The sequence below is a fragment of the Hesperophylax consimilis genome, chromosome 1, assembly GCF_061612785.1.
Source record: "Hesperophylax consimilis isolate HC1 chromosome 1, BYU_Hcon_1.0, whole genome shotgun sequence".
Lineage (NCBI taxonomy): Eukaryota > Metazoa > Arthropoda > Insecta > Trichoptera > Limnephilidae > Hesperophylax > Hesperophylax consimilis.
This window is the reverse complement of record NC_142836.1, coordinates 39264649-39290715: the sequence shown is the minus strand read 5'-3', so window position 1 is coordinate 39290715 and position 26067 is coordinate 39264649. Positions and strand designations below refer to the sequence as shown.

The following is a 26067-nucleotide window of genomic DNA, read 5'->3' as shown; positions in this document are numbered from 1 at the left end:
AGATTCTTAATGAAGCGCCCTCAAGGTGATTTTTTTTACAAAAACGGCACTATAAAAATGATCGATTTATATTTATTAATAACTTTCCCAACTTATTACAATTCCGAGATAATTTTGACGTTTCCCGGAGTTCGGAGGGAATCGATTTACGTTTTCGAGTGAATTCTTACCAATGACGTGACGGCTGTGGTTTGGAATAATTTTAAAAACGATTGTCTCGGAATGTGTGATGATTTTGACAGAATCGATTTCTTGTTCGATGACGTTTGTCGAATTAGTTCGAAACGATCGAGTAAATCCTCCATGGATTCATCGATTGTGCCCATCCCCACTAAGAAACTCTAATTTTTGCGGTTTATCTATGGTTATTTTGAATTCTGCACATACGTCATTGTCACAACGACAAACGGATTCTGAAAGCGTTAGGATTTGTAATGTTTGTGTTATTCATCAAAATCTATTTGTCAGCGCTACTTCAATAATAATTGACAGTTATCAATAATTTATTAGCGTATTTGCTTCAACTGTGAGTTTTGTTTCGATATTCATAAAGAAGTATACTTCGAAGTCTAGGGTTTTCTTATGTCTTAGAGTATAATATTTTCGTAAAATACAATGAGGCGTTCGTCCGATTCTTCTGATCCAAGGAAGAGGAGTTTACACCGAAGAGTTAGTTTGCTTCGTAGATCTGAAATCGGTAATGCCTCGGGATCAGGCTCTATTTTGGACGATGACACCGATGCAGATTGGAATGAAATGGGTAAGATTTAATATTTTACATCTGTATAATAACTGATCTGAATATAAACCTCTCGACCGTGTGAGTTATTCTTATTATATCTATGTTTAATTCTGAAAGCTTGGTAACCTTAATAACTTTTTCAAATGGTGTTCTGATAATAAACTTCGGCGAAATGTTAACAAATGCTAAGTTATCAGGTTCTACTAAATTAAACATCCAATAATATTCAATTATTCACTAATCAATCATTCGTCATTCTACCGTGGTAGTGTGTAGACGTGTTTATAGAAAGACAATACAATATTAGAGAATTGTCACATTTATCTAAGTTTTGCCGGGAGCGAGGTGTTCCGCGAGGCGGTCACAAGCTTAACCCATTATGGACGTGCTGTCGATAATAGAAAACATAAAATTAGAAATTTCAAATATTTCTACGGTAAAGGACTCGAAAGCTAAAAATAATCTGGAATTAAATATAAAACTATTAGAAGAAAAATGGACTCAGGAAAAAATATCTTTTCAAAACGAGATTGTTTGTCTCCAGTCAAAACTAATTGAAAAATTAGAAAAAAAAATCGAGAATACGAGCAATTTTGAAAAAAAAACATACGCAAGTTGTCTCAAAGTAATCCCGGAATCCAAATTCTCATTGATCATCAAAGGTGAAGATTCGAACATGACATCGGATGCTATTAAAGAACGCACTATCGATTGGAATAAAAAATAATAATCAATTAGTAACATATCTTCTACAAACCACATTTGAAAATAAATAAATATTTTAAACATTCTGAAACTGTCAAACTGGTGACAACAATATTTGTACAGTACTACTGGTTGTAAAAGTGTAAAGTGGAGTAAGTTTGTGAAAAAATAAATATGGCCAATCTACACAAATTCATGGAAGAAGCAAAGGAGGTAGTTAGTGAACTACTTCTCGCAGTGCAAGATTCCAGTAAAAAGTTCAGTAAAGACCAACAAATTATTGTGACAAATAAAGCCACAAACATTTTATCATTATTAGGGCACCTGGCAATTGAAATGTCGGAAGATAAAAATAAAATAGAAATCGCGAACAGAGAAAAAACATATGATTACCCTCAAAATAAACAAAAAAATACAAAAAATAAATATTGTCTAATGATTAGTCCTAAAACAAACAGTGACTCTTCTGACTCGATTCTAAAAAAAATACAAAAACATATTAAAACTAGTAAACTGGGAATATGTATTGAAGGCATCAAAAAAATATCCCGAAACAGAATCATCATCGAGTGTTTAAAAAAAGAAGATGCGAAGAAATTACAAATGGAGATCTCAAAAGTAATAAATGATGTCGATACTAAGAAATTAACAAAAAAAAAACCTACTTTAATTTTCAAGGGAATATTTAATGATTATGATAAAGAAGATTTCACTTGTGACATCATCGAACAAAATGAAGAAATTAAATTTATGTCGGAAAATAAGGAACATAAACCTGTGTTCAACGTCAAGAAAATAATTAAAAATAAATTTAATGATACATCTAACTATGTGGTTGAAGTAGAGAGTGAAACCCGGAAAATACTCTTAAACAAAGATAAAATTAAAATCGGATACCAAAGAATCTTTGTTGAAGACGCAAATCCAGTAATGCAATGTTACCACTGTTTACGCTTCGGACACGGTGCTGCAAGATGTCTGCAGAGAGAGAAGGAAGAAAAGCCTGTTTGCAGTTACTGCGGTCTCGACCACACATACAGCGAATGCGGGAACAAGGACAAACAACCAAACTGCAGAAACTGTTGCACTCAAAATGAAAAATATAAAATGACATTTCCAGTTAATCATAGGGCAAATGACAAAAACAACTGTAAGGTATATAAAAAAATGCTCGCAATTGCTGAACAAAATATTGAATATTAATTTTTACTTATCAAAAAAAATGCAACAATATATTTTAAATAAGAATCTTTTGTTATATTGTAGTATTTTGATAATTAATGAAGATAATCAATTTTATTTACATGCGTATGTGATATGTAAGTTTTCTTCTTTTAAGATGCTTGTTAATATTAAATTAACACATCAAAAGTTACACACTTTTCTTAACCAGATCCAGAATATTAAAATACATTTTATAATCATTGTTTATAGGCCTACACTATTTAAATACGTTCTATACACCTACTCTACATATACTATTATGTCCATTGCCTTGCATCTAAATTATCTATTAATAAATACTGTATTTCAACTTTTTACTTTTATACGGAATGTTATAAGTGTAATATTTTATTATATTTTAAATAAAGAGTATAATAGTTTATATACACCGCAATACCAATATTCCCATTTAAATCTGCACTACTGTTTCAATACTTGTTTTAGCGGCGTAAACTCACGCACACTATCTTACTTACAAATCGTTACCAAATGGAGAATGAAACAAATAAATTATTGTTATCCATTAATTATCATGTTATCAATTAATTATCAATTATCAATTAGTTATCAATTAAAATACAATGAATGAAACAAATATATTTCATGTAGAAAATGTACAGTATGTTTTTACTGGTGCAAATTATTAAACCTACCTTATACTGAACAATACTATAATCTAACCATGAATGTTTTTGGAAATATTTTATTTAAATCATTATGTCTTTTAGTTTCATAGATGATGACAATGATATTAATTTTTGTAAAGTAAATAACCTGCGTGAATGGTTTCAAAAGCAAGATTCAAGGAAATGTGATACAAGTAAACTTAATTTTGTTCAACTAAACATTAGGTCAATATGTAAATATTTCGACATATTTCATGTTTATTTTAAAGACTGTTTAAATCACGTTGACGTACTCATGCTTTGCGAAACGGCAATTCGTTCGGAACTTGTTAATCTTTATGATATTCCCGGATACAATTCGTATCACTATTGTAGAAAACAAAAATCCGGTGGAGGCATCTTGTTATATATAAAGAATAACCTTTCCTTTTCGCAAATATTTCAGGACACCAAATTTTTTGAGAACGTTTTTGGAATATTGACACTTCCAAATAAGAGCACTTTAAATGTCTTAGCAATATACCGACCTCCGAATCTAAATAAGCTATCATTTTTGTCAGAAATATCCTCCGTGTTTGAAAACAATATTAAATCAAATGAAAGTGTAATATTTTTCGGCGACATAAATTTAAATTTATTAAACAAAAATGATCCTATCATAATAAATTATGAAAATATTCTTACAAATAACTATTTGAAAAAATGTATAGATGGCGTCACTAGGGAAGTAATTGTTAAACAGAAAATAAATAGTTCATGTATCGATCATTTCTACGTGCGAATAAGCGGTAAACTGCCCGCTGGATTAACCAGTACAATCTTCGCATGTGTATGTGACTATAACATTGCCGATCACAACACAACAGCTATAAGTATACGCTATAACTCGGTAGATAATTTAAACTCAAATGATTATAATAAAGTTAAAATTCTTTCGCAAAAACTGGTTGATAAACATATTTGTAATTATGATTGGAAATCGCTTCTAAAGGAAACCGAATGTTCTGTTATTTATTTGAAAATTAAAAATTATTTTGATGACTTGTATAAAAAAAGCACAATTGAAATAAGCAAAAATTCAAAAAACCGACCGCATGCCATAAATGAATGGATATCTACTGATGCACTTTATAAAATTAAAAAAAGAGATTTTTTATACAAACGTTGGAGAAATGCTCCAACGAACAAATACTATGAAAAAGAATATAAGTGTTTTCGAAATATTTTAAATAAATTGTTAATAAAATTAAAAACCTCATACTATAATGATAAATTCAAAAATATATTTCAAGACTCAAAAAAAACATGGGACGAATGTAATCAAATTTTAGGAAAGAAATGTAAAAATGATTGTGACCAAGTTGCATCCAAATATTTGATGAAAGATCGGACCGAAGAAAGCGTAACAAATGACTTTGTTGATTATTTCTCTGACAATGTTTGCAATATGTTACATAAATGTAATCACAGGACAACTGGGTTTGAACCAGAGGAGATGCCTCAAAGCATGTACCTACCTAGGGCTAAAATTGCTGATATAGAAAACATTGTGAAGCAACTTAAAAGCTCTTCTCCTGGAATCGATAATATCAGAATGAGCGATATTAAAAAACATATATTAACATTAGGTCCAATTATAACCCATTTTGTAAACAGAATCTTATTTGAAGCAAAAATTCCAGATGATTTAAAATGTAGTATTATCAGACCCATTTATAAAGGAGGTGATCACACCATTTTGGGTAATTATAGACCAATCAGTATTTTGCCATCACTCGAAAAAATTCTTGAAAAATACATTCAAATTAAATTAATAAAATATTTGGAAGATTTTTCTATTATTGATACTAACCAATATGGATTCCAAAAAAAAAGGGCACTGAAGTGCTACTTCAAAAGTTTGCCAGCTTGATAAATAATAATTTAAATAATAAACATCATGTATTAGTCTTATTTATAGATTATTCCAAGGCATTTGACACTATTAACCATAAAAAATTGTTGAAAATACTAGAAATCATAGGAATAAGAGGGAAACTTCTAAAACTATTTGAAAATTATTTGAACAACAGGTGCATGCAAATAAAGCTTTTGAACACATTAAGTAAAAAAAGAAAAATCTTAGCAGGTGTTCCTCAAGGTTCCATATTAGGTCCTATTTTATATATAATTTATGTATCTTTTATTAAATTTATTTTTAAACATGTAAAACACTTTGTGTACGCGGATGATACTGCATTGGTGTTTTCTTGCAGTGATTTGCAATTATGTATTGAACTTTTACAAAAAGATTACATTGAACTTTTAAAATGGTCTCACGACTCTGGCCTAATCATAAATGCAAAAAAAACTAAATTGATACACATTAGATCACCCAATGCCAAGGTAAATACTATTATACCCGAAATTAAAACACACAATTCAGATTGCCTACATGTTGGTATCCCTGCGTTGTGTACATGTGAAAATATTGAACTGGTTAAAAAATATGTTTATTTAGGTGTTATTATTGATTGTTTTTTCAAATGGAATTTACAGATAAATAAAGTCTGTGAACGACTGAGATCTATTATTAGTAGATTATATAAATTAAAATTTTATTTATTTTTCGGAATAACTTTATTGAGTAAAACCTCAAATTGTAATATTTAAATATTGAAGACAATATTAGTGATTTCTAAACGAAAATCTGAAACAGAAAAATCAGAAAAGGAAACGCTGAAGAAAAGACGCTGTCTGGATTGCATTTAGTTCGGGTTGAATCTTGCGATCATACATAAAGATAGTTGCCAATAAAAATGTGCGGTGAAAAAATGAAGACAATGTTAGTAGTTCTTATTCGAAGTATGATACAGTTAAAAGTGACCGAGGGGAATAGGGTCCCATTAGCTCAGTCGGTAGAGCACTGTCCCGGAAAGACAAGGGTCCTGGGTTCGAGTCCCAGATGTGACCGTTTCCTTTTCTGATTTTTCTGTTTCAGATTTTCGTTTAGAAATCACTAATATTGTCTTCAATATTTAAAATTTTATGTTCCAATATGCACACTTCGAATAATTTATTTATCACTAGCTGAATCTATCATAAGGTATGGAATTACAGCTTGGGGATTTTCCTCTAAAACAAATATAAATCATGTTCAAGCAGTTCAAAATTCTCTTGTTAAATTATTAGCTCATAAAAGTTTATATGAACAAAGGCATAATGTTCCACACCTTTATCAAAATCTGAAAATCCTCTCGGTAAGAGCAATTATGTGGTATAAAATAATTTTTCAGCACATAAATAGCCCTATGTACATAAATAGACTGGAACACACTTACAATACTCGATTTACATTAAATGAAGGACTAATCGTACCAAAGCATGTAAACAAATATGGAAAAAGAACGCTAGACTACATGATACCAAATTGTTTAAATATGTTACCTGCAGAAATCAAAAAATGTACAAATATAAAAAGAAATTTTTTGTTGAAAAATTGGCTAGCTGAAAGAAATAGTTTGTACTAGACTCTAATACAAACTATTTCTAACTGCATACGCTTTAATTGTTTTTTGTTTTTATTTTTATTGTATTACACCTCTCATGATATGAATGTATACATTTGATATAATCTGTTTAAGTTAAAAGCACCCAATGACAAACTACTTTAAAGTAGTTTATTGGGACTTTTTGATTTTTGTATATTATTTTGATATTTAATAAAAAAAAAATAAAAATAAAAAAAAATCGTAAAGAAAATTAAAATAGCAAACTTGGGTATCGCAGTAAACGGAATACGAAAAGCCTCGCAAAATAAATTAATTATATCTTGTCCTTCAAAAGAACATGCAGAGAAATTGACAGATGAAATCAATAAAACCCTTAAAAAAACATGGTTGCAGAGGAATTAAGAAAGAAAAATCCAAAAATATTCATAAGAAATCTTCAAGTAGATTTAACTGAAGAGGACATAATTGAGGCATTAAAAACACAAAACGATGGAATAAAAGATATCATGAATAGCGATACTAAAAACACGATTAAATTAATAAAAATGTTTAAACCAAAAAACCAAAATGGACTCACTAATTATATACTTGAAACCAGCGGAGCAGTAAGGTCATACCTCATGGAAAAGGAAAAAATTAACATTGGTTTTAGCAGAGTACGAGTGGAAGATGCCAGCCCCTTGACGCAATGCTACCATTGTCTCAAATTTGGTCACACTGCATTAAAATGTTTTAATAAGGACAAACGTGCGACATGTTTACATTGCGCCAAAGATCACGAATGGAAGGAATGCCCTAACAAAAACACTGAAGAAAAATGTAGTAACTGTGCACATCAGAACACTTTATTCAAGATGACCCTAAATACCAATCACAAAGCTAATAATACTAATTGTTCTTACTACAAAAAGATGATGCATATCGCTCAAAGTCGTATAGACTATGATTAGGTATGTATTATAATTCTAAAAAACAATTACAATGCTAATCACAATTTTTTCATTTTTTAACTTCATATTATCACTTTCATTTATGCATCGTAATGTATATAATTTATTGAGACATAAATATTTCATATCCTTGCCGAAAAAAAAAAAAAAAACTCATTTATGTTACAATGCATTATCCCATTGCCACAGTGTTAAACGCTAGTATACTGAAATCTATGATTATATTGATGTTCGCGCACTCTTCGTGTATTCGTATGTGTAGAAAGTTCAATATGTAATTATTGGTGCCAATTAGTAAACCTACCTTGTTCTGTACAAAACTATAATCTAACCTGGAACATATCGGAAATACTTACTGCTATATTGTTATGTATCTATCGTATTTATATTTATAAATCCCAATACATGTTTATATATTATTGCTGCCAATTAAAATATTATTCTATATGGGTGAATTGAACTGTGATTTTGACACAGCAGAAATAGATTATGAATGCACGTCAATTTTAGAAAACTGGGCTACAAAAAAACATGTGTTAGGAAATAATAAAATAACTGCCCTCAACTTAAATATACGATCTTTATCTAAATATTGGGACACTTTCCTATTAATTGTTTCTAGCTCTTTGAGAAACATCGACTTAATTTCACTATGCGAAACGTCTATTAATGAAAATAATATAAATCTTTATAAATTACCGGGATTTAATTCGTACCATTTTTGTCGAACAAAAAGATCGGGTGGCGGTATTATTGTGTACGTGAAAGATCACCTTACATTTGAAAAAATAAATATTATGACTAATAATTTTGAATGCGTTTACGGAACTATTTCAGTAAACAAACATATTCGCTTACATCTTTTAGCAATATATAGACCGCCTATTACAAAAAAAAAATTATTTCTTGATGAGCTGGAGACAATATTGGGGAATATTGATATAAAAGAATCCGTATTGGTTCTAGGTGATACGAATATTAACTTATTAAATGTACACGAACCCATAACTATGCAATATGAAAACCTCACGTCTCATTTTGGAATGACCAGATGTATAAATGATGTGACTAGAGAAGCGATATTGACTAACTATTTAACGGCTTCATGTTTAGACCATATCTATGTAAGAGTGAAGGAGACGACCGAAATCAGTTCATGCGTATGCGATTCAATAATAGCTGACCACTACCTAACTGCAGCTAGTATTAACTTCTGTTACTATGATAAATGTACCGTCGACAAATCGCACCAAGAGTATTACATTGCACTATCGGACAAAAGGATTGATTTATTGATCGAAATCACCGATTGGAATGCAATGTTAAAATTGTCTGAACCAAACATTATGTATGCAGAATTAAAATCGATTTTTAAAAATATTTATGAAAAAAGTACCTTTACAAAATTAAAAACAAAAAAATTTCGAAATAACCAAAAAACTTGGATGAATGACAGTCTCGCTGAAAGTATTCTAATACGAGATGCCATGTGGAAAAAGTGGAAAAACGCCTAATAATACGCCTAATAATAAAAAATATGAAATCGCTTTCAAAAAATATAGAAATAAACTTAATAAACAAATATTAAACACAAAAAAGGCATACTATAATAACAAATTTAATCACTGTTTCAAGGACATTAAAAAAACATGGAATGAAATTAATACAATTTTGGGTAGGAAAAATAAATCTGGTTGCGATGAAGTCTTATCTAAATATTTCCTAAAGTCACAATCTTCTGATGCAGTTGCAGAAAATTTTGCTAACTTTTTTGATGAAGGAGTTAATAAGTTGTTACATTAATGTGATTTCCGAGCATCTAAACACTTGCAAGAATCCCTACCGCATTCAAAGTACTTACCTAGAGCTAATGCTAAGCAAATTGAATATATTATCGGAGGTATGAAAAATTCAAAGTCACCGGGCATAGATCTAATTCGTATGTTTGATTTAAAAAAACATGTCAAATTACTTAGCTCTGTTATTGCTCACTTTATCAACAGAATAATCGATACGAGCCTCATCCCCGATGAATTAAAAAATAGCATTTTAAGGCCTATTTTCAAAAATGGAGATCACTCCGAAATTAACAATTACAGGCCAATTTCTATTCTCCCGGCACTAGAAAAAAATTTAGAAAAATATATTTCGATAAATTTAGATAAATATTTGAATAATTTGAATATTATAGATGAATGCCAGTACGGGTTCCAGAAAAAAAAAAGTTGTGATAAATTGCTGGAAAAATTTTCTGATTTTATAAATTCTGAACTTAATTCTAAAAAACATGTACTGGTGCTTTTTATTGACTACTCAAAAGCTTTTGACACTCTCAGCCATATACAATTAATTAAGGTTCTTGAAAACATTGGAATCCGGGGTAAACTCCTCTCATTTTTTAAAAACTACTTAACTAATAGAAAAATGAATGTAAAGATTTTAAATGATATGAGTAAAGGAAGACATATTAAATCAGGAGTACCGCAAGGATCAATTTTAGGTCCAAAATTGTACATTATATATGTTATTGTTATGTCAAAACTCTTTGAAAAGGCCTTTAGATTCATTTTTGCTGACGATACTGCACTTGTAGTATCCAATGAAAATCCTATCATAGCTATTCAACAATTGCAAAGTGACTTTAACGAGCCACTTAAATGGGCTCATGATGTTGGTTTAATTATTAATGTTAAAAAAACAAAATGTATGTATGTAAAATCACCAAGCCTGGGAATATGGAATATACCCAAAATAATTGCTCATAATTCTGAATGTATTCATAGAAAAATTGAAAATATTTGCCACTGTGAAACAATTGACTTTACTAACGAATATACTTATCTGGGACTAATAGTAGACAATAAATTTAAATGGGATAAACAAGTGGCTAAAATCTGTAACCAGATCCGATCTTTTGCAAGTAATTTTTATAAACTGAAATTTGTTTTGCCTCATTGTACTCTTAAAATAATTTATTTTTCTATGGTCGAATCCATACTCAGATATGGCATACGAACTTGGGGGCACTCAAGCAATATTTATATTAAATATATACAAAACTTACAAATTGCTATAATAAAAAAAATTGTACCACCGAATATTTACAGACAAAGAAGTAATCTAAAACTACTGTATGGTTCTGAGGGCCTACTTCCAATAAAGGGTCTTCTTTGGTACATTATTATAATGGATAATGAGGGAGATAGCAAATATAAAAAGCAACCGGTGCATAATCACACAACAAGATTCACTGAAAATAAGGGCCTCATTATTCCAAGAGTAACAAATAAGTATGGAAGCCGAACGCTTAAATATTTAATGCCAGAGATTTTCAATAAATTTAATAATTCTTTTAAACCTCAGAATAATGAGAGACCCTGCCCCAAAAACACTAAGCGTTGGCTAATAAGCGACGAATCAATGTATCTCTGAACTTTATTATTGATGTTTTCCTGAACATCTCAACGTACCTGCCTAAATAATTTGTATATAGGTAGGTACTTTGAGATATATTATTTTGTGATATTGTTTATTGTATAATTTTGTGTCATACATGTATTAAAAATTAAAAATGTTTATATATATTATTTGTAGAACCTACAGACAAGCCGTCATGTGTGACAGCTTTGTGGGACTGCATAAAACTTGTATCTTTAAAAATTTATAGTAAATAAAAAAAAAAATAAAAAAAAAAGTTGACTTAATCTCTAGTCGAAATACTTTTTTTTTTGCTAAATATTGAGATCGCTGGACACACTTAATTAAATTATTGTAATTGGCTATCATCCCATACAACAAATGTGATATTCATTTTACTTTTAACTTTACACTTGCGGCCAGCGATCCCTAATAATTACTTTGGTAAAATTTCGATCGCGCTGGCCTCGCTTATTATGAATATTTTTTAGATAAAACCTTTAGATTCACCTTAATTACTGTATAACACAACTTTTTGCATTTGGGGCGGTGGAAAATATTGCAATAAAAATTTCAATTACGTTTTACTTTCAATTAAAGATTCCAACGCAAATTTTTGAAGTGTATTAATTTTAGACTTTGTATTCCTTTAGAATTAATAGATTATGATTTTTTTATTACATTCATTGAAATTGTTGAAGTGAAAAGAAAATTTCTTGTTCTTATATTTTTATACAAAATTTTTAATTATCAGTTGGATAGCCCAGATATATTAACATTGATTAACTTTCAAGTTCCTACCATTGGATCAAGGTTCTCTATCCCTAGTATGTATTGGAGGCTATAATTGTGTAATAAATAACTTTCAAGTTCCTACCATTGGATCAAGGTTCCCTATCCCTAGTATGTATTGCAGGCTATAATTGTGTAATAAATAACTTTCAAGTTCCTACCATTGGATCAAGGTTCCCTATCCCTAGTATGTATTGCAGGCTATAATTGTGTAATAAATAACTTTTAAGTTCCTACCATTGGATCAAGGTTCCCTATCCCTAGTATGTATTGCAGGCTATAATTGTGTAATAAATAACTTTCAAGTTCCTACCATTGGATCAAGGTTCCCTATCCCTAGTATGTATTGCAGGCTATAATTGTGTAATAAATAACTTTTAAGTTCCTACCATTGGATCAAGGTTCCCTATCCCTAGTATGTATTGCAGGCTATAATTGTGTAATAAATAACTTTTAAGTTCCTACCATTGGATCAAGGTTCCCTATCCCTAGTATGTATTGCAGGCTATAATTGTGTAATAAATAACTTTCAAGTTCCTACCATTGGATCAAGGTTCCCTATCCCTAGTATGTATTGCAGGCTATAATTGTGTAATAAATAACTTTTAAGTTCCTACCATTGGATCAAGGTTCCCTATCCCTAGTATGTATTGCAGGCTATAATTGTGTAATAAATAACTTTCAAGTTCCTACCATTGGATCAAGGTTCCCTATCCCTAGTATGTATTGCAGGCTATAATTGTGTAATAAATAACTTTCAAGTTCCTACCATTGGATCAAGGTTCCCTATCCCTAGTATGTATTGCAGGCTATAATTGTGTAATAAATAACTTTCAAGTTCCTACCATTGGATCATGGTTCCCTATCCCTAGTATGTATTGCAGGCTATAATTGTGTAATAAATAACTTTCAAGTTCCTACCATTGGATCAAGGTTCCCTATCCCTAGTATGTATTGCAGGCTATAATTGTGTAATAAATAACTTACGCACCATTGTTAACTCGTATGCTAGGTTTTTAATATGCCTCTATTGAAGTATAAAGCTGTACTAATTAAACATTTTAGCAGTGCATATTTTAATGAGGTCAGCATAACAGGTTTTTTGTTTTGTTTTTTTCTTCATCATTAACTTTGTACTAATGAATACATTTTTCCTTTTGTTTACTTACTCTTATAATTTTTCTTTTCTTTCTTCTTTCTGTATCGTAATATGACTGTCATTAACTGTCATGTATCGTCGCATTAATTCGTAGAATGCGTAACCACCAAATGTAAAATTTTACAGGAGGCACAAAAAACCTCGTAGTGAAAAAAAATGAAAGACGGCTCATTCTTTTTATTTATGTTTCGAACATATAATATATTTCGAAATTTATTTTCAATCATTAAACTTTTGTAAGTTAAGGCTTTCTATTTCAAATCGGAGTTAGGAAGTTTACATAAAAACCGAGAATGGAGATACGTATTTTACAAAAGATACATACTTTTCTGCGAACAGTTTTATGAACAACCTAGCGGAAAATTTGGGGGATAGGAATTTTACATTCATTCATTTAGATGCATTTTAATGATTTTAATGATGCGGAAGGTTATCGTAAAAGGAGTGGTAATCCTTTTCTAATGTCTGTTTTGAGTCTTGTAAATGCTGGTACTTTTCCTTCCTTAAGGGATTAAATCTGACTCTCAAGTGAAATCTTCAAACTCTGGAGATCATTACAGATTCGGCGACGGTTTTGTGCTGGGTGAGATCTACACTGACCGGGAGTAGTCGTGTCAGAGATGCTCGTTAAGTGACGCTTGGGGTTGATGAAGGAGATTGTAGAAGAATTTGATCTGACATTGTCGATCACCCTTGTAGATTCCTGTAGAAATAAAACTGATGTACTTACTAGGGTTTGCAAGACCCGGGCAAAGAGTAGCCATGACAGGAAACGTTGTGAAAGAGACTCCTCAGAGTGTGAAGATAGGTGGGAGAGACTTGAAAGTGGAACTGGTGAGCAAACATGTGCTTTAAGCGTAGAAACTCTCCATGCTCAGCATCACTTTGGAGTAAAGTGAACGCTTCATCTTGCCCGGCTGGTCGATCCCGAGGCGAGAAGAAAGGACGTCGATAGATGCTTGCGTTCCTGCGTACAATGCAGGATAATTGACCCTCCGCCATCATCCAATGAAGCGGGTAATCTTAATGTTGTGACAACCTGGAGTCGCTTGGCAGTTGATGTTACTCATTTCGGTAGGAAATGTTTACTCACATTTATCGATTGCGGTCCAAGTAGATTTGCCGTGTGGCGGGAAATCGAGTCAGATAATGCAGCTTCGATTATCAGACATTTGGAAGAAGTGTTTCGGGAAAGAGGCCCGCCCAAAGTAGTTCTCATGGACAATGGTACTGCATTTTGTTCCTACAGTGTTACAGATAAGTGTAAGAGATGGAATGTTCGTCAAAGATTTTGCGCGGCATACCGACCAGCTGGAAACGGTATAGTTGAACGACATCATCAACAATAAAGAGAACTGCAGCCAGAAGTGGAAGCGATCCCCTGCAGGCAGTGTTTTGGTACAATCTTTGGCTGCAAAAAGTCAGGATGATCAAGGTGTTGCGCTGTCTAGTATAGTTCACACTTATTCGTGGAGACACCCTTCTGCGCAAGTGAATATAGAAGAGGAAGTATTGACTGAGTTCTAAATGGGCGATCTTCTTGCGGCTAAGCCAGTAGATGGGAGATGCACATTGTGCATGGAAGGGTGACAGGACTTACTTCAGTCAACAACATCGAAGTAGATGGCATACCAAGACATGTGCTTGATCCGCGGAAGATGCCTGACAGAGAACGGACTGTGTCTGAGGAGAGACGAGATGGAATTGCCGCACTTTCCACCGTCAATATTTTGGGTTTGTTTGAAGAGGACAGTGAAGAACCGGATCCGGGTATGCATCAGGAGGAGATCCACTTGCAAAGAGATGGTGACCTTGAAGAAGAGATAATCACAGAACAACGACCTATTAGGTAGGACGCGAAGGGCTCCGGGTTAGTTAAATCAATTCGTGCAGTGATGATGACATCAGGAGGGCGTGTGGTGATAAGCAGGTACCACTGTAAAAGCAGTGAACGCAACCGCAGAGGCACATAAAACAAGAGAGCTACGGCAGAGCGTCACACGGTGCAGAAGACATCAGTTTAGACTACAGATACAAAACACTATTCGTGACTTCACAATTAAAATTAAGTTTATAAAATTTTTGTTGTTTGTTTTTGGGGTGTTATGCCGTGTTGCGCTAACTCCTTCTTTAGCCGACGTTTCGGACAGCGTTGCAGTGTCCATCATCAGGGCAGATCCGGTAGATCCGAAGATGTGGATACCGGATCTGCCCTGATGATGGACACTGCAACGCTGTCCGAAACGTCGGCTAAAGAAGGAGTTAGCGCAACACGGCATAACACCCCAAAAACAAACAACAAAAATGCTTTTGGCCGTGAGAATCTAAAAACTTACAAGTTTATAAAATGTTCAAAATTGATTAATCAACTTATCTCAGTTAATTTCACGGTAAAACTATTACACCGTAAATAAATTTCCTCAGTCAAAAACACAACAAGCGTGCACGGCTCACCGGCCAATACTGAATTAAGGAGTTTCGAAGTATTGGCGAGTAAAAATGGCACCATGATTTTACGCAGTTTCCTAATTTGTGTTTATCTAAAAGGTTAATTTTTTTTTAAATTTGCGAGTTTTGCTAGTCGATGCGGGACTAATTTTAACACCAGATGGCATTAAAAACGTATTTTCGAAAAATTTGGAGTTACGCAGTCTACGAATTAATGAGACGGTATGTAAATGGCACTTGTGAGGTTAATCTTCTATCTAAATAAATAAAAATGTTCATTTGTTAAAAATCTTAAATCTCCGAAAGTTCTTCACAGATTGTTTTGAAATTTTGACACAAAGTTGCATTCAAATACGCGTGTGTTTTTATATACCCATATTACATAGATGTCACCTGTGACAAGTAAAAACATGCTTTAAAAATAAAAACAGCGCCATCTGTTGGACCTAAAAGCACCACGCGCTATTGTTTGTCTATCTGCACAAAAGACTGTGCCACAGCAACGCGTGGCTGGGTAGAGCTAGTTCAACAAACCACGAAAAGGACTACTCATTTTAGTCATTTTTTAAGACCTATTTTTGTTGTTTATAGAACCTCAGTGGTGGGAAAGATTGGATAGAGGTCCAGACAAAAGGGCTTCAGCAAACTATGTACCTGTAAATAGATCAAATACTCCTAATTACTCTGAGATTTTAGTAGAAGAGAGGTAATAGTGTAATTTTTGTTTTGAATATTTTATTGGCATATTTATTAAAAATTTTATTCATCACCTAATTTATTTTTCGAATTATATTATTTGAATCATTATAGTTCCCGAGTAGGACAAGGGGAAGAAGACTTTTGCGCATCATTATAGTTGTTCCAACTGCAAGCATGTTAACCTGCTTTTATTGAATGTTTTGATTCTAGCCGTACCATACGGATAAGTGTAGTGGAAGATGAAGACAGTGATGATTCCACCATTGATTCAATGGGCTCGCTTCCCACTATGTCCCCAATGGCTTTCACCAAAAAGAAAGGACTGTTTCAAAATAATTTAAAAAAGAAAACCGGAGGAGCGACAACCCCTAAAGCCTTGTTGGCTTTACCCGCCCCGGAAATGCCACCACCTGTCCAACAGAACAAAACTGCTGCATCCGATTCTGATGCAGATTCATACCTTGAATCATTAAATTTTCACAATAAAATTAATTTTGACCCACAAGAAGAGAGGAATCTCCGTGCTAGGAACAAGAATCTATTTAAAAATAAGAAAAAAAATAATCATATGACTTTCTCAAAAGCTGTTGACACTTCTTCCAAAGTGGAAAGCAATTCCGGATCAATCAATGAAAACCAAAGTATTCCTGTACTGAAGAAACCAAACGTGAGTCAAAAGCAATCCAAAAAATTATTCAAGAAAAATTCAAAGCCCCGGAATTCCCTTTTTGCTGATGCTCTTTCACATTTGGAATCTGATGGTTCTTTAAAGGACGGCGAAGACCCGGAATCAAATGAGGTTAATAAACCTGCTGAAGTGGAAATTATTTCAAAACACCAAGAAACATCGAAAAGGCAAACTTCTAGGAGGGTGAGTTTTGAAAATAAGAAAAAAAATAATCATATGACTTTCTCAAAAGCTGTTGACACTTCTTCCAAAGTGGAAAGCAATTCCGGATCAATCAATGAAAACCAAAGTATTCCTGTACTGAAGAAACCAAACGTGAGTCAAAAGCAATCCAAAAAATTATTCAAGAAAAATTCCAATCCCCGGAATTCGCTTTTTGCTGATGCTCTTTCACATTTGGAATCTGATGGTTCTTTAAAGGACGACGAAGACTCGGAATCAAATGAGGTTAATAAACCTGCTGAAGTGGAAATTATTTCAAAACACCAAGAAACATCGAAAAGGCAAACTTCTAGGAGGGTGAGTTTTTCTCAACGAAGAATGTCAGATGCTGAAAGTGTAAAATCTGAATTTCAGGAATATTCACCATCCAGTGTTGTATCTGAAACTATTAATTTCGATCGATGGAAACAGCTCGCTTCCTCAACCATGTTGGATGGTGATAAAAGTCCTAAAAGCATGAATAAGTCTAATTTCAAGGGCTCAAAGCAATCTCTATCTGATAAGCTAGCCGTGTTACACTCAGATATAACGGAAGAGAAGGAGATGAGCCCCACGGCTTCTAAATATCAACATCTTCAACCCAATATTGAAATCAACATCGAGTTGCCTTTAGCCTTGGAAAACTTACCAAAGGTAGATGCCATCTTACCAGAAGAGGCTTTAGTAGAATTACAAGTAAGAAATGTATCTAAAAATAGCCCGGCAACAAGAAGATCCGACAGATTATCAAAAAACAGCCCAGTACCAAGGAAATCTTCTGTATTACAAAGTACACCTGATCTTGTGAGGAATGTGGTGAATAAGGTTTGTAAATATCTTATTAACTCAATACACACAATATTGTTATAGTACGGCCATTTAGTTTGAAGTCTTTAAAGGTCAATAATTAAAATCTCATCACTGAACATTTCAGTATTCACATTAATCCATCTTCACTAAGTTAATTTATAAATCATAGAATCATAGAAAAAACATTAAATTGACCTACTACGAGCAATAACTCCTTTGATGGCAACAACACCAGCAACCACCTTATTTAGGTCAGTTATTTTCCGGTGGTGGGCGGTAATTTCTTGCCAGTCTGCAGTAAATTTCACCCGAACCTTGTAGCCGCTACATGATTTCGATTTACAGATTTTTTTGAAAGAATACAAAACAAATTCTTACGTTTTATAAATTTAAAAATGGGTATTCTAGCAATTATGTTGAACTACAACACTCTGTTAAATTATGTGAATATGCTCAAATTGTCAGACAGAAGAATTTTCACTGACTCGGTATTTCTATATAAAATTCTGAATGATTTAGTTGATAGTACGGTATTGCTAGAATTGAAAAGCTTCCGGATTCCTACAACGTAATACTAGAAGTCAGGATTTATTTCAATGCAGAAATTCTGGGACTAACTACCATATGTATTCCTCTTTGCCCAGAATACTAATGGAAGGAAACAATTATACCAAGTCAGTGGACATCTTCAATTTATCTTTAAACAAATATAAAATGTTGTTAATGAAGCAATTCAGTTATGTACAATAAATAATGTATATTTCTTAACATTCTTATGTAAAAGCTCCGAAAAAGGCCGTTAATTAATAAATAAACATTTCTGTTAGCCTGATTTTGTCAATTAGTTAGATTTTGCGGTCTGCAAAATATTTCTTCTATTTTCAGTTGTAAAAAAGGTGAATCTGTTTTAGGTGATACATAAATGATAACAATATGGTTAGAATGGTTCCCTGATATTTCATCAAAATCAAAATTCAACACACCTTTAAAAAGTGATATAGAGTTAGTAAAAGTGATGAAACAAAAACTCTTGTAATTTTTGTTTCATCACTTTTCATGACTTTTTGGAGGTGTTTTGAATTGTAATTTTGATGACATACCCGGTCACCGGTTAGAATGACATGTCGGATGATAAAAATTAATTTAATGACTTTTTTTTCGTACATGTTATTTTATGTTCTAGAATATACCTACATATTACATTATATTAACAGATGTTTTATTATGTTTTAGAAATATTCAGAAGCATATCTTGAGGATGCTTTAGGCATTTCCAAAATTAATGAAATGAATAAGACCGTGGCTCCAGTGCTTCCCCGTGATGAGGGCGTTCCAAAGAATGGCTCTCAAAGACAGTCCATCGGCACTTGGCTCCGGTTAGAAGAGAGTGACGAAGAGATATCTCCACCACTCAGTCAAAGTGATATTGACAGACAAGTCATTGAAGAAATGATGGCCAAACGCACTAATCCCCCTGTGAGGCGTTCTTCTCGCTTTTCAAAGCAAAACATTCAAGATATGTCTGACAGTGACGGGGAGATGAATCAGACGCATGAAATCATCAATACTAATACTGAAGGCGGTGATAAACTGAATGTCTCGACAGATAAGTGGCTTGAAACTGATAAACGCCAATTTAAGGAAAAATCGGAGTCGAATAGGAGTGTATCAACTTACAACTTACTAACAGGAAATGAAAATGTCCCTGAAACATTACCTATTGCTCCATCTAGTATTGAGGAAAACAACAAATCTATAAGCCAATCCCAGAAACAAGTTGAAAATCTACAAATTCTAGATATTGCTGAAAAAAGTGAGTTAGAATCAAGTGATGGAATAGTTATAGATATAAGATCTGACTTGGGCAAGAGCCAGGCACTGACTACTGACAATATTTCTCTGAATCAATCAAGAAAATTATTAAACTCTTCACAACAGAGTGCAAAAGATAATCATCTAGATTTTTCGCAAAATAAGAGTGTGTCACACTTAACAGGCAATGCGAATGTTCCTGAAGAATTGCCTATTGATCGATCAAATGCTGAGGAAAATAAAAAATCAATGAGCAACTCGCAAGACCAATTTCAAAATTTAGAACTAGTGGATATTGCTGAGCAAAGTCAATTGAAAAACAATATTTTAAGTGATATTTTGGATCCAAACACTAATAAAATTCCAATCATTACATCTCCCCATGGATCTCCAATAAGTTCAGAGTCACGTAAAAGCCAGAAAATGACTACTGAGAATTCTGACTCTTCAAATATATCTCTGAATCGATCGAGAAAATTACAAAATTCTTCACAGCAAAGTGTAAAAGATAAAATTACAGATTTGTCGAAGAATGAGAGTGTATTAACTTTATCAGAAAATGAGAATGTCTCTAAAGCATTGCGCATTGATCAATCAAATGTTGAGAAAAATAAAAAATCAATGAGCAACTCGCAAGAACAATTTCAAAATTTGGAACTAGTGGATATTGCTGACCAAAGTCAAATGGAAAAAAATATTTTAAGTGATATTTTGGATCCAAACACTAATATAATTCCAATCATTACATCTCCCCATGGATCTCCAATAAGTTCAGAGTCACGTAAGAGCCAGAAAATGACTGCTGAGAATTCTGACTCTTCAAATATGTCTTTGAATCGATCAAGAAAATTACAAAATTCTTCACAGCAAAGTGTAAAAGATAAAATTACAATTTTTTCGAGGAATGAGAGTATATTAACTTTATCAGAAAATGAGAATGTTCCTGAAGCATTGCGGATTGATCAATCAAATGTCAAGGAAAACAAATCAATGAGCAACTCGCAGATTCAAGCTGAAAGAGTACAAATTCCAGATGTTGCAGAGAAAAGTGGATTGAATAAAATTGTAGAAACTGAAGTTTTGGAGTCAAATATTGATATAGAAAATATTACATCTCCACACGGGTCTCTAACGTCTATGTTGCCTGGAAGTCAAACGCCGACTACTGAAAATAATGACTCTTCTTTGAATCGATTGAGAAAATCACAAAGTTCTTCACAGCGCAGTGTAAAACATAATGATTCAGGTTTGTCAAAGAATAAGAGTGTATCAACTTTAACAGAAAATGATAATGTCCCTGAAAATTTACCTATTGATCAGTCAAATGTTGAGGAAAACAAATCAATAAGCATCTCACAGAAACAAGTTAATAATGCTGAGAGTGAATTGAAAATAATTGTTGAAAGTGAAATATTGGATTCAAGAACTGGTATAATTTCAGTTACTACGTCTCCCCATGGGTCTCCAAAAGGATCTGAGTCGCAAAAGAGCCAGGCAATACTGACAACTGAGAATACTGACTCTTCAAATATTTCTGTGAATCGATTGAGGTTGGAACAAAGTTCACCACAAAAGAGTGTACAAGACAATCATGCAGATTGGCTGGGAGAAAGACCGCCGAAGACTGTAGCTCCTGAAACAAGTTTGTCTAGTACCATTGCACATTATTCTGGAAATCAAAATATTTCCTCAGATGTCTCAAGAAATACATTTAATTCTACACTACGTAATGCAAGTGCAAAAGATATATGGAAGGATTCAGTGGAAGAGCAGGTCACTCCTTTGAAGCATCTGACACCGCATGTAGGCATTCCAATACAAAAACATGTACCTGACAATGAAGATTCTGACTTTTCAGCTAATAATTCAGTGGATAGATCAAGAAAAATACTAAATTCTGCAAAACGGCGTACAACAGATATATGGCAAGACTCAGATGAAGATCAAGCCACACTCACCCCTATGAAGACAATGGCCTCCTCAACACAGTTTGAAGATAATTCTATTTCCCTTTTAACACCGGGCCCTTCTAAATCAATTCATCGTGCGAATGTTCCTGCCAAAAGGAAGTTTACTGAAGAAGAATTGAAAGATATTGCAGAAAAAGTCATGTCTGAAAATGCCAAACAAGCTAAGATTGTGGTAAGATATTTTTTCTTTAAAATTTTCTTTCTAGATTTGTAGAATGTAAATACATACGTCTTATTTCATATCCATAATACCTTATTTTGTACCAAAAATTCCACAATATATTTTTCCATTTCAATGCTGTTTTTTTTTTTCAGGAGGAAAGGTTAGCCACCAGATTCACTTTTCAACCGTATCTTCTTAGTATTCCTAAAGCAGTTCAGGTCAAGCAAAATACTATGTCCAAGTTGTTAAATGTTCCTCGCAAACCTCGTGTCGTCAAACCTAAGAACACTGAAGAGAAAGTATCTAAAAAGCTTTACATGAAAGAGGAATGGATCACAAAAAAGCTGTACAATTTTGTTGAAAAGAAGCTAAAACCACAGTACGTATAGATTTATTTTCTAAACACATATTTTATACAGACATGATACGCAGGAGCTGAAGTTCTGAATTGCAAAGGTAGCCTTACCGCGGCTAGGAAATATTTTAATCTATGGCCTCTTATGTAATGTTTGTTGGAACAATAACTTTTCGATCTGGCCTCTACTGCAGTGTTGTTGTTGTTACAAATTATAATTAATTACATTTAGGTTAACCACTCAGAACATTAGAACGTCAAAAGACGTAAATATGATAATAGCGGTCAAGACATTAGAGCGTCTTTTCACGTAAACGCGCGAGATTTTACAAAAATCGATTTATTTCCATCACTAGTATACGGATTGCCATGATTTAAAAAACAGAGTATCGATAATGAATAACGCTACGCGTCTGTATTCAAGAATATCTATGGAACGTAGAGTTGCATTATCTAAGCCGATTGAATCTGTCATCTTGTTCGTTCATAATTTATTGCGTTTCTAAATAATTTATTAAAAATATTTTAGTTTGAACGGTTAATATTTTGAGGTGACTAATAGTTTTTAATTATATTTCTTCAATATATAAAGTGTTATTTCTTTATGATACTCAGAAAAAAGTACATTTTTCAAAGCTTTGAAATAATTGTAAGCGATTTTTACATATTTTTGACTTTTTCATAAAATGTATATTTAGAAACGCAAATATTTACGTATAACAACACAATGCGATAGTGGATTTCATAATCTTTCCAAAACATTTTTTAGAATGAGGCTACGTTTTCCAAAACGTGAGTTATGAAGCCTTTAGCAAAACTCGTAAATAACACAAAAATTATCACGTTTTGACAGTTCTCAAAGGAACACATAGTAGATAAAAGTCTTTGTCTGAGAGGTTAAGAGCCGGTTGAATCTGAAATTGTGGCATGAAATGAAGCACACAATTCTACATTTTTAAATTGTAAGATTCAACCCTTTCTGCTACATATTCTAAATAAGACCTGTAAATATGAGGCCCCTAAAAACAAAGACGGAAGTGTCCACTTTGTTAAATTGTTGGCAATCTAAAAAAAACGTTTAATCAGTCCGTTATTCATCAATATGCAAGGAAATTTTAATAATATGATAGTAAACCGGTTTAAGAATACTATTTCAAATCACCTATGTATCTAAATGCCCCAGTTTCTTTAAAAAATGATTTTTTTTGATGGACACTTCCGTTTTTGTTTCAATCATTTTGACCATTTTGGACACTTGCTGTTTTGTTTCACAAACAGTTGGAAACTGCCGGTTTTGATGTAAATGAGAATTTCAAAGATGTTGCAGTCAATGTAAGAAAACAATATTTTTAGGAAGATTTTTTTATTCAAAAAGTTGCAGTTGAGTTCCCCTTGAAGATATTATTGAAAGTTGATAGGTCACTTCTATCTCAGAAATTTTCATAAATTCTGGATAACAGAAAATAGATTTAAAAAAAGGTAAAATAGATTTAATAAAAGGTAAAAATAGATTTAAAGAAAAGTTAACTAAATTATAAAATAATACAAAAATTAACTAAATCATTAATAAGTCTGACACGATTTCTGCCGATTCCTCATTACATTCTATGTGAACATAATCATCTTCTTCTTGAGGTACAAGAGGTATTCAGATAAATCTAAAAATGTCATATTTTGACATTTGCCTACAACATGATGGCGGTTTATCTTTTTTTCTTGGCGATGTTTGCCTTCCATTTATGCGGTTGTTTGACACGTTTTCTCACTGATTCCGGTGGCAATATATCGGGGAAAGTTTCCATTCTTGGAATATTTGACGTCCACTACAAATAAATGGTTATTTCCACAAAAAATAACAACTTTTCACTACACAATTCACTGACGCTTCCGCACGAGTTTGTATGAATTCAAGTACGGCCGCCATTATGAATAAAGGATCCTGATTGGCTATTTGAAAAACTGCCGCTTTTGTTTCGGAAGGAGGTGGACACTGCCGTATTTGTTACAACAACAAAACTTTAAAGCCAAAATACTATGGTTTAATGACAATTATATTAAAAACAGATATATTCTCGAGATAGAATGAACCTTTCTCTATAAAACTGCATATTCAACACATTTTTGACGTTTGGTGGACACTTCCGTCTTTGTTTCTAGGGGCCTCATATGTATTATTCTAAAAAGGTTAATTCCACCCTCTCTGCTATTCTTATTTTAAGTGCGTTGTTTTCCCAAGCAAATATCTTCCATTCTAAAATGTTGTTTTTTTCACATAGGTATGGATTAAAAAGTATTCTAAGGACAGAAAAGTTCATAAAGGATTTGGCATGGGTAGTCAACATTGTGATAAAGAGCAAGGGTGGCCATCACCATTTCGTCGACACCCTGAAGAGGGAGATGGCAAGATTGCAGCTTGTGACGACTTATTTCGACTTCTGCTGTTTCATTCACGAATACCTACCATTTTACTTTAGGATTAAGGTTTGTTAAAATTTATATTACAGCACTTTTTTTTTCACTAAGCACAGCTGTTCTGAAAAAGGAGTCAGTTTCCGTTGTGCAAAATTGATCCTTCCAATTGTTGCAGAGTGTGCACCCTTACAGATGTATGCGTTTATGATTTATTTAGATGTTTTTAATAATGTTACATTATTAATGACATTGCCTCAGTTTTGTGGATGTTGATTTTGAAATTTTTTATTCCAGTCTATTGCTGCCGAAGGTCGGGATGTTCCCGAGTTCACAGGAAAGGTGTTTGAACCTATATTAAATGGCGAGAAGAAAAAACGACATTAAACTTATATTGTTTTTTTCAATTAGTATATTCTGTGGGTATATAAAAGGTGGAAGCAATAACTAAAAAAAAATTATTCCACAATCACAAGCTATTTTTGCTACCTTTGCCTTTTTGGTATCTCCAATCCCTTTTTAATCTGCTGTATAAAAATGACTTCTGCAGGTTTTACACAAACGGAGCATGCAAAAGTTTGAACAAGCATTTCAAATAACTTTGAATGCATTTTACTAAAGACTACATTGTTGATATTGCATCCAGCGCCAGAATTTCAATTTTAAATTACATATTTATTTAATTTTTAAGTTTTTCAATCTAACTTCAATTATGTGCCACCCATTGATGTTATGTGGTTATATTCCCCCTAATGAAAATCTGTTTAATGCCTTCTATTTGTGCCTTTTTTGATTATTTAGTGAATTAAAATTATGTTGTTTTAGTATTATTTTTTTGATATTTTTAAACTTTGATTTCTAAGGAGAATTAATGTTTTACTGTATAGTGTCTGCAATCCGAAAGTCACTATTAACGAAACCTCCTGTAATCCAATCCATCGGGTGACGGGGTGGGTGTGGGAATGCATGTGACAATAATTCTCAATCAGCGAAGTGACTTCCTTCCGCTTATCCGAGCTTTATTATAAAAATGGGGAGTTTGATGCCCCCCCTTTAAAACTCACACTGATGAAATGCGTAAATTAAAGTTTGTTTTATCTTTTAAAGATGCCATTTATCTGAAAACTCATTTAACCGAATAGGTTCACTTTTTAATTGTTCAGATTATACTGTATTTGGATCATTTGTTTATTTCTAAATTTCATCTAAAACCCTTACTTTCAATATGTAAGGCGTTGGCCCATTATTCCAAAATAGGATGTGGTTTGTCTCCAGGAGATGGACTGCAAATACATAATATATATATACGCCCTGTGAATTGTGTCTATTTTGTCAATGAAATCTGTTTATTTTTTGTGTAATTATAATTTCGTCAATGTCACTGGTAATTGATCACTATATCTTTG

At 32.7% G+C, this 26067-nt stretch overlaps 1 protein-coding gene across 1 annotated transcript; it reads left to right on the top strand.

Moving 5' to 3' along the window:
* Nucleotides 1–414: 414 nt before the first annotated feature.
* Nucleotides 415–26065, top strand: LOC149426859 (uncharacterized). The gene is made up of 7 exons (XM_089633699.1): nt 415–760; nt 16146–16260; nt 16464–17967; nt 19186–21906; nt 22050–22276; nt 24529–24733; nt 24959–26065. Exons 1-7 carry the CDS (start codon nt 616–618, stop codon nt 25046–25048), a joined length of 5007 nt encoding a protein of 1668 aa, XP_089489825.1. The 5' UTR covers nt 415–615; the 3' UTR covers nt 25049–26065.
* Nucleotides 26066–26067: the final 2 nt, after the last annotated feature.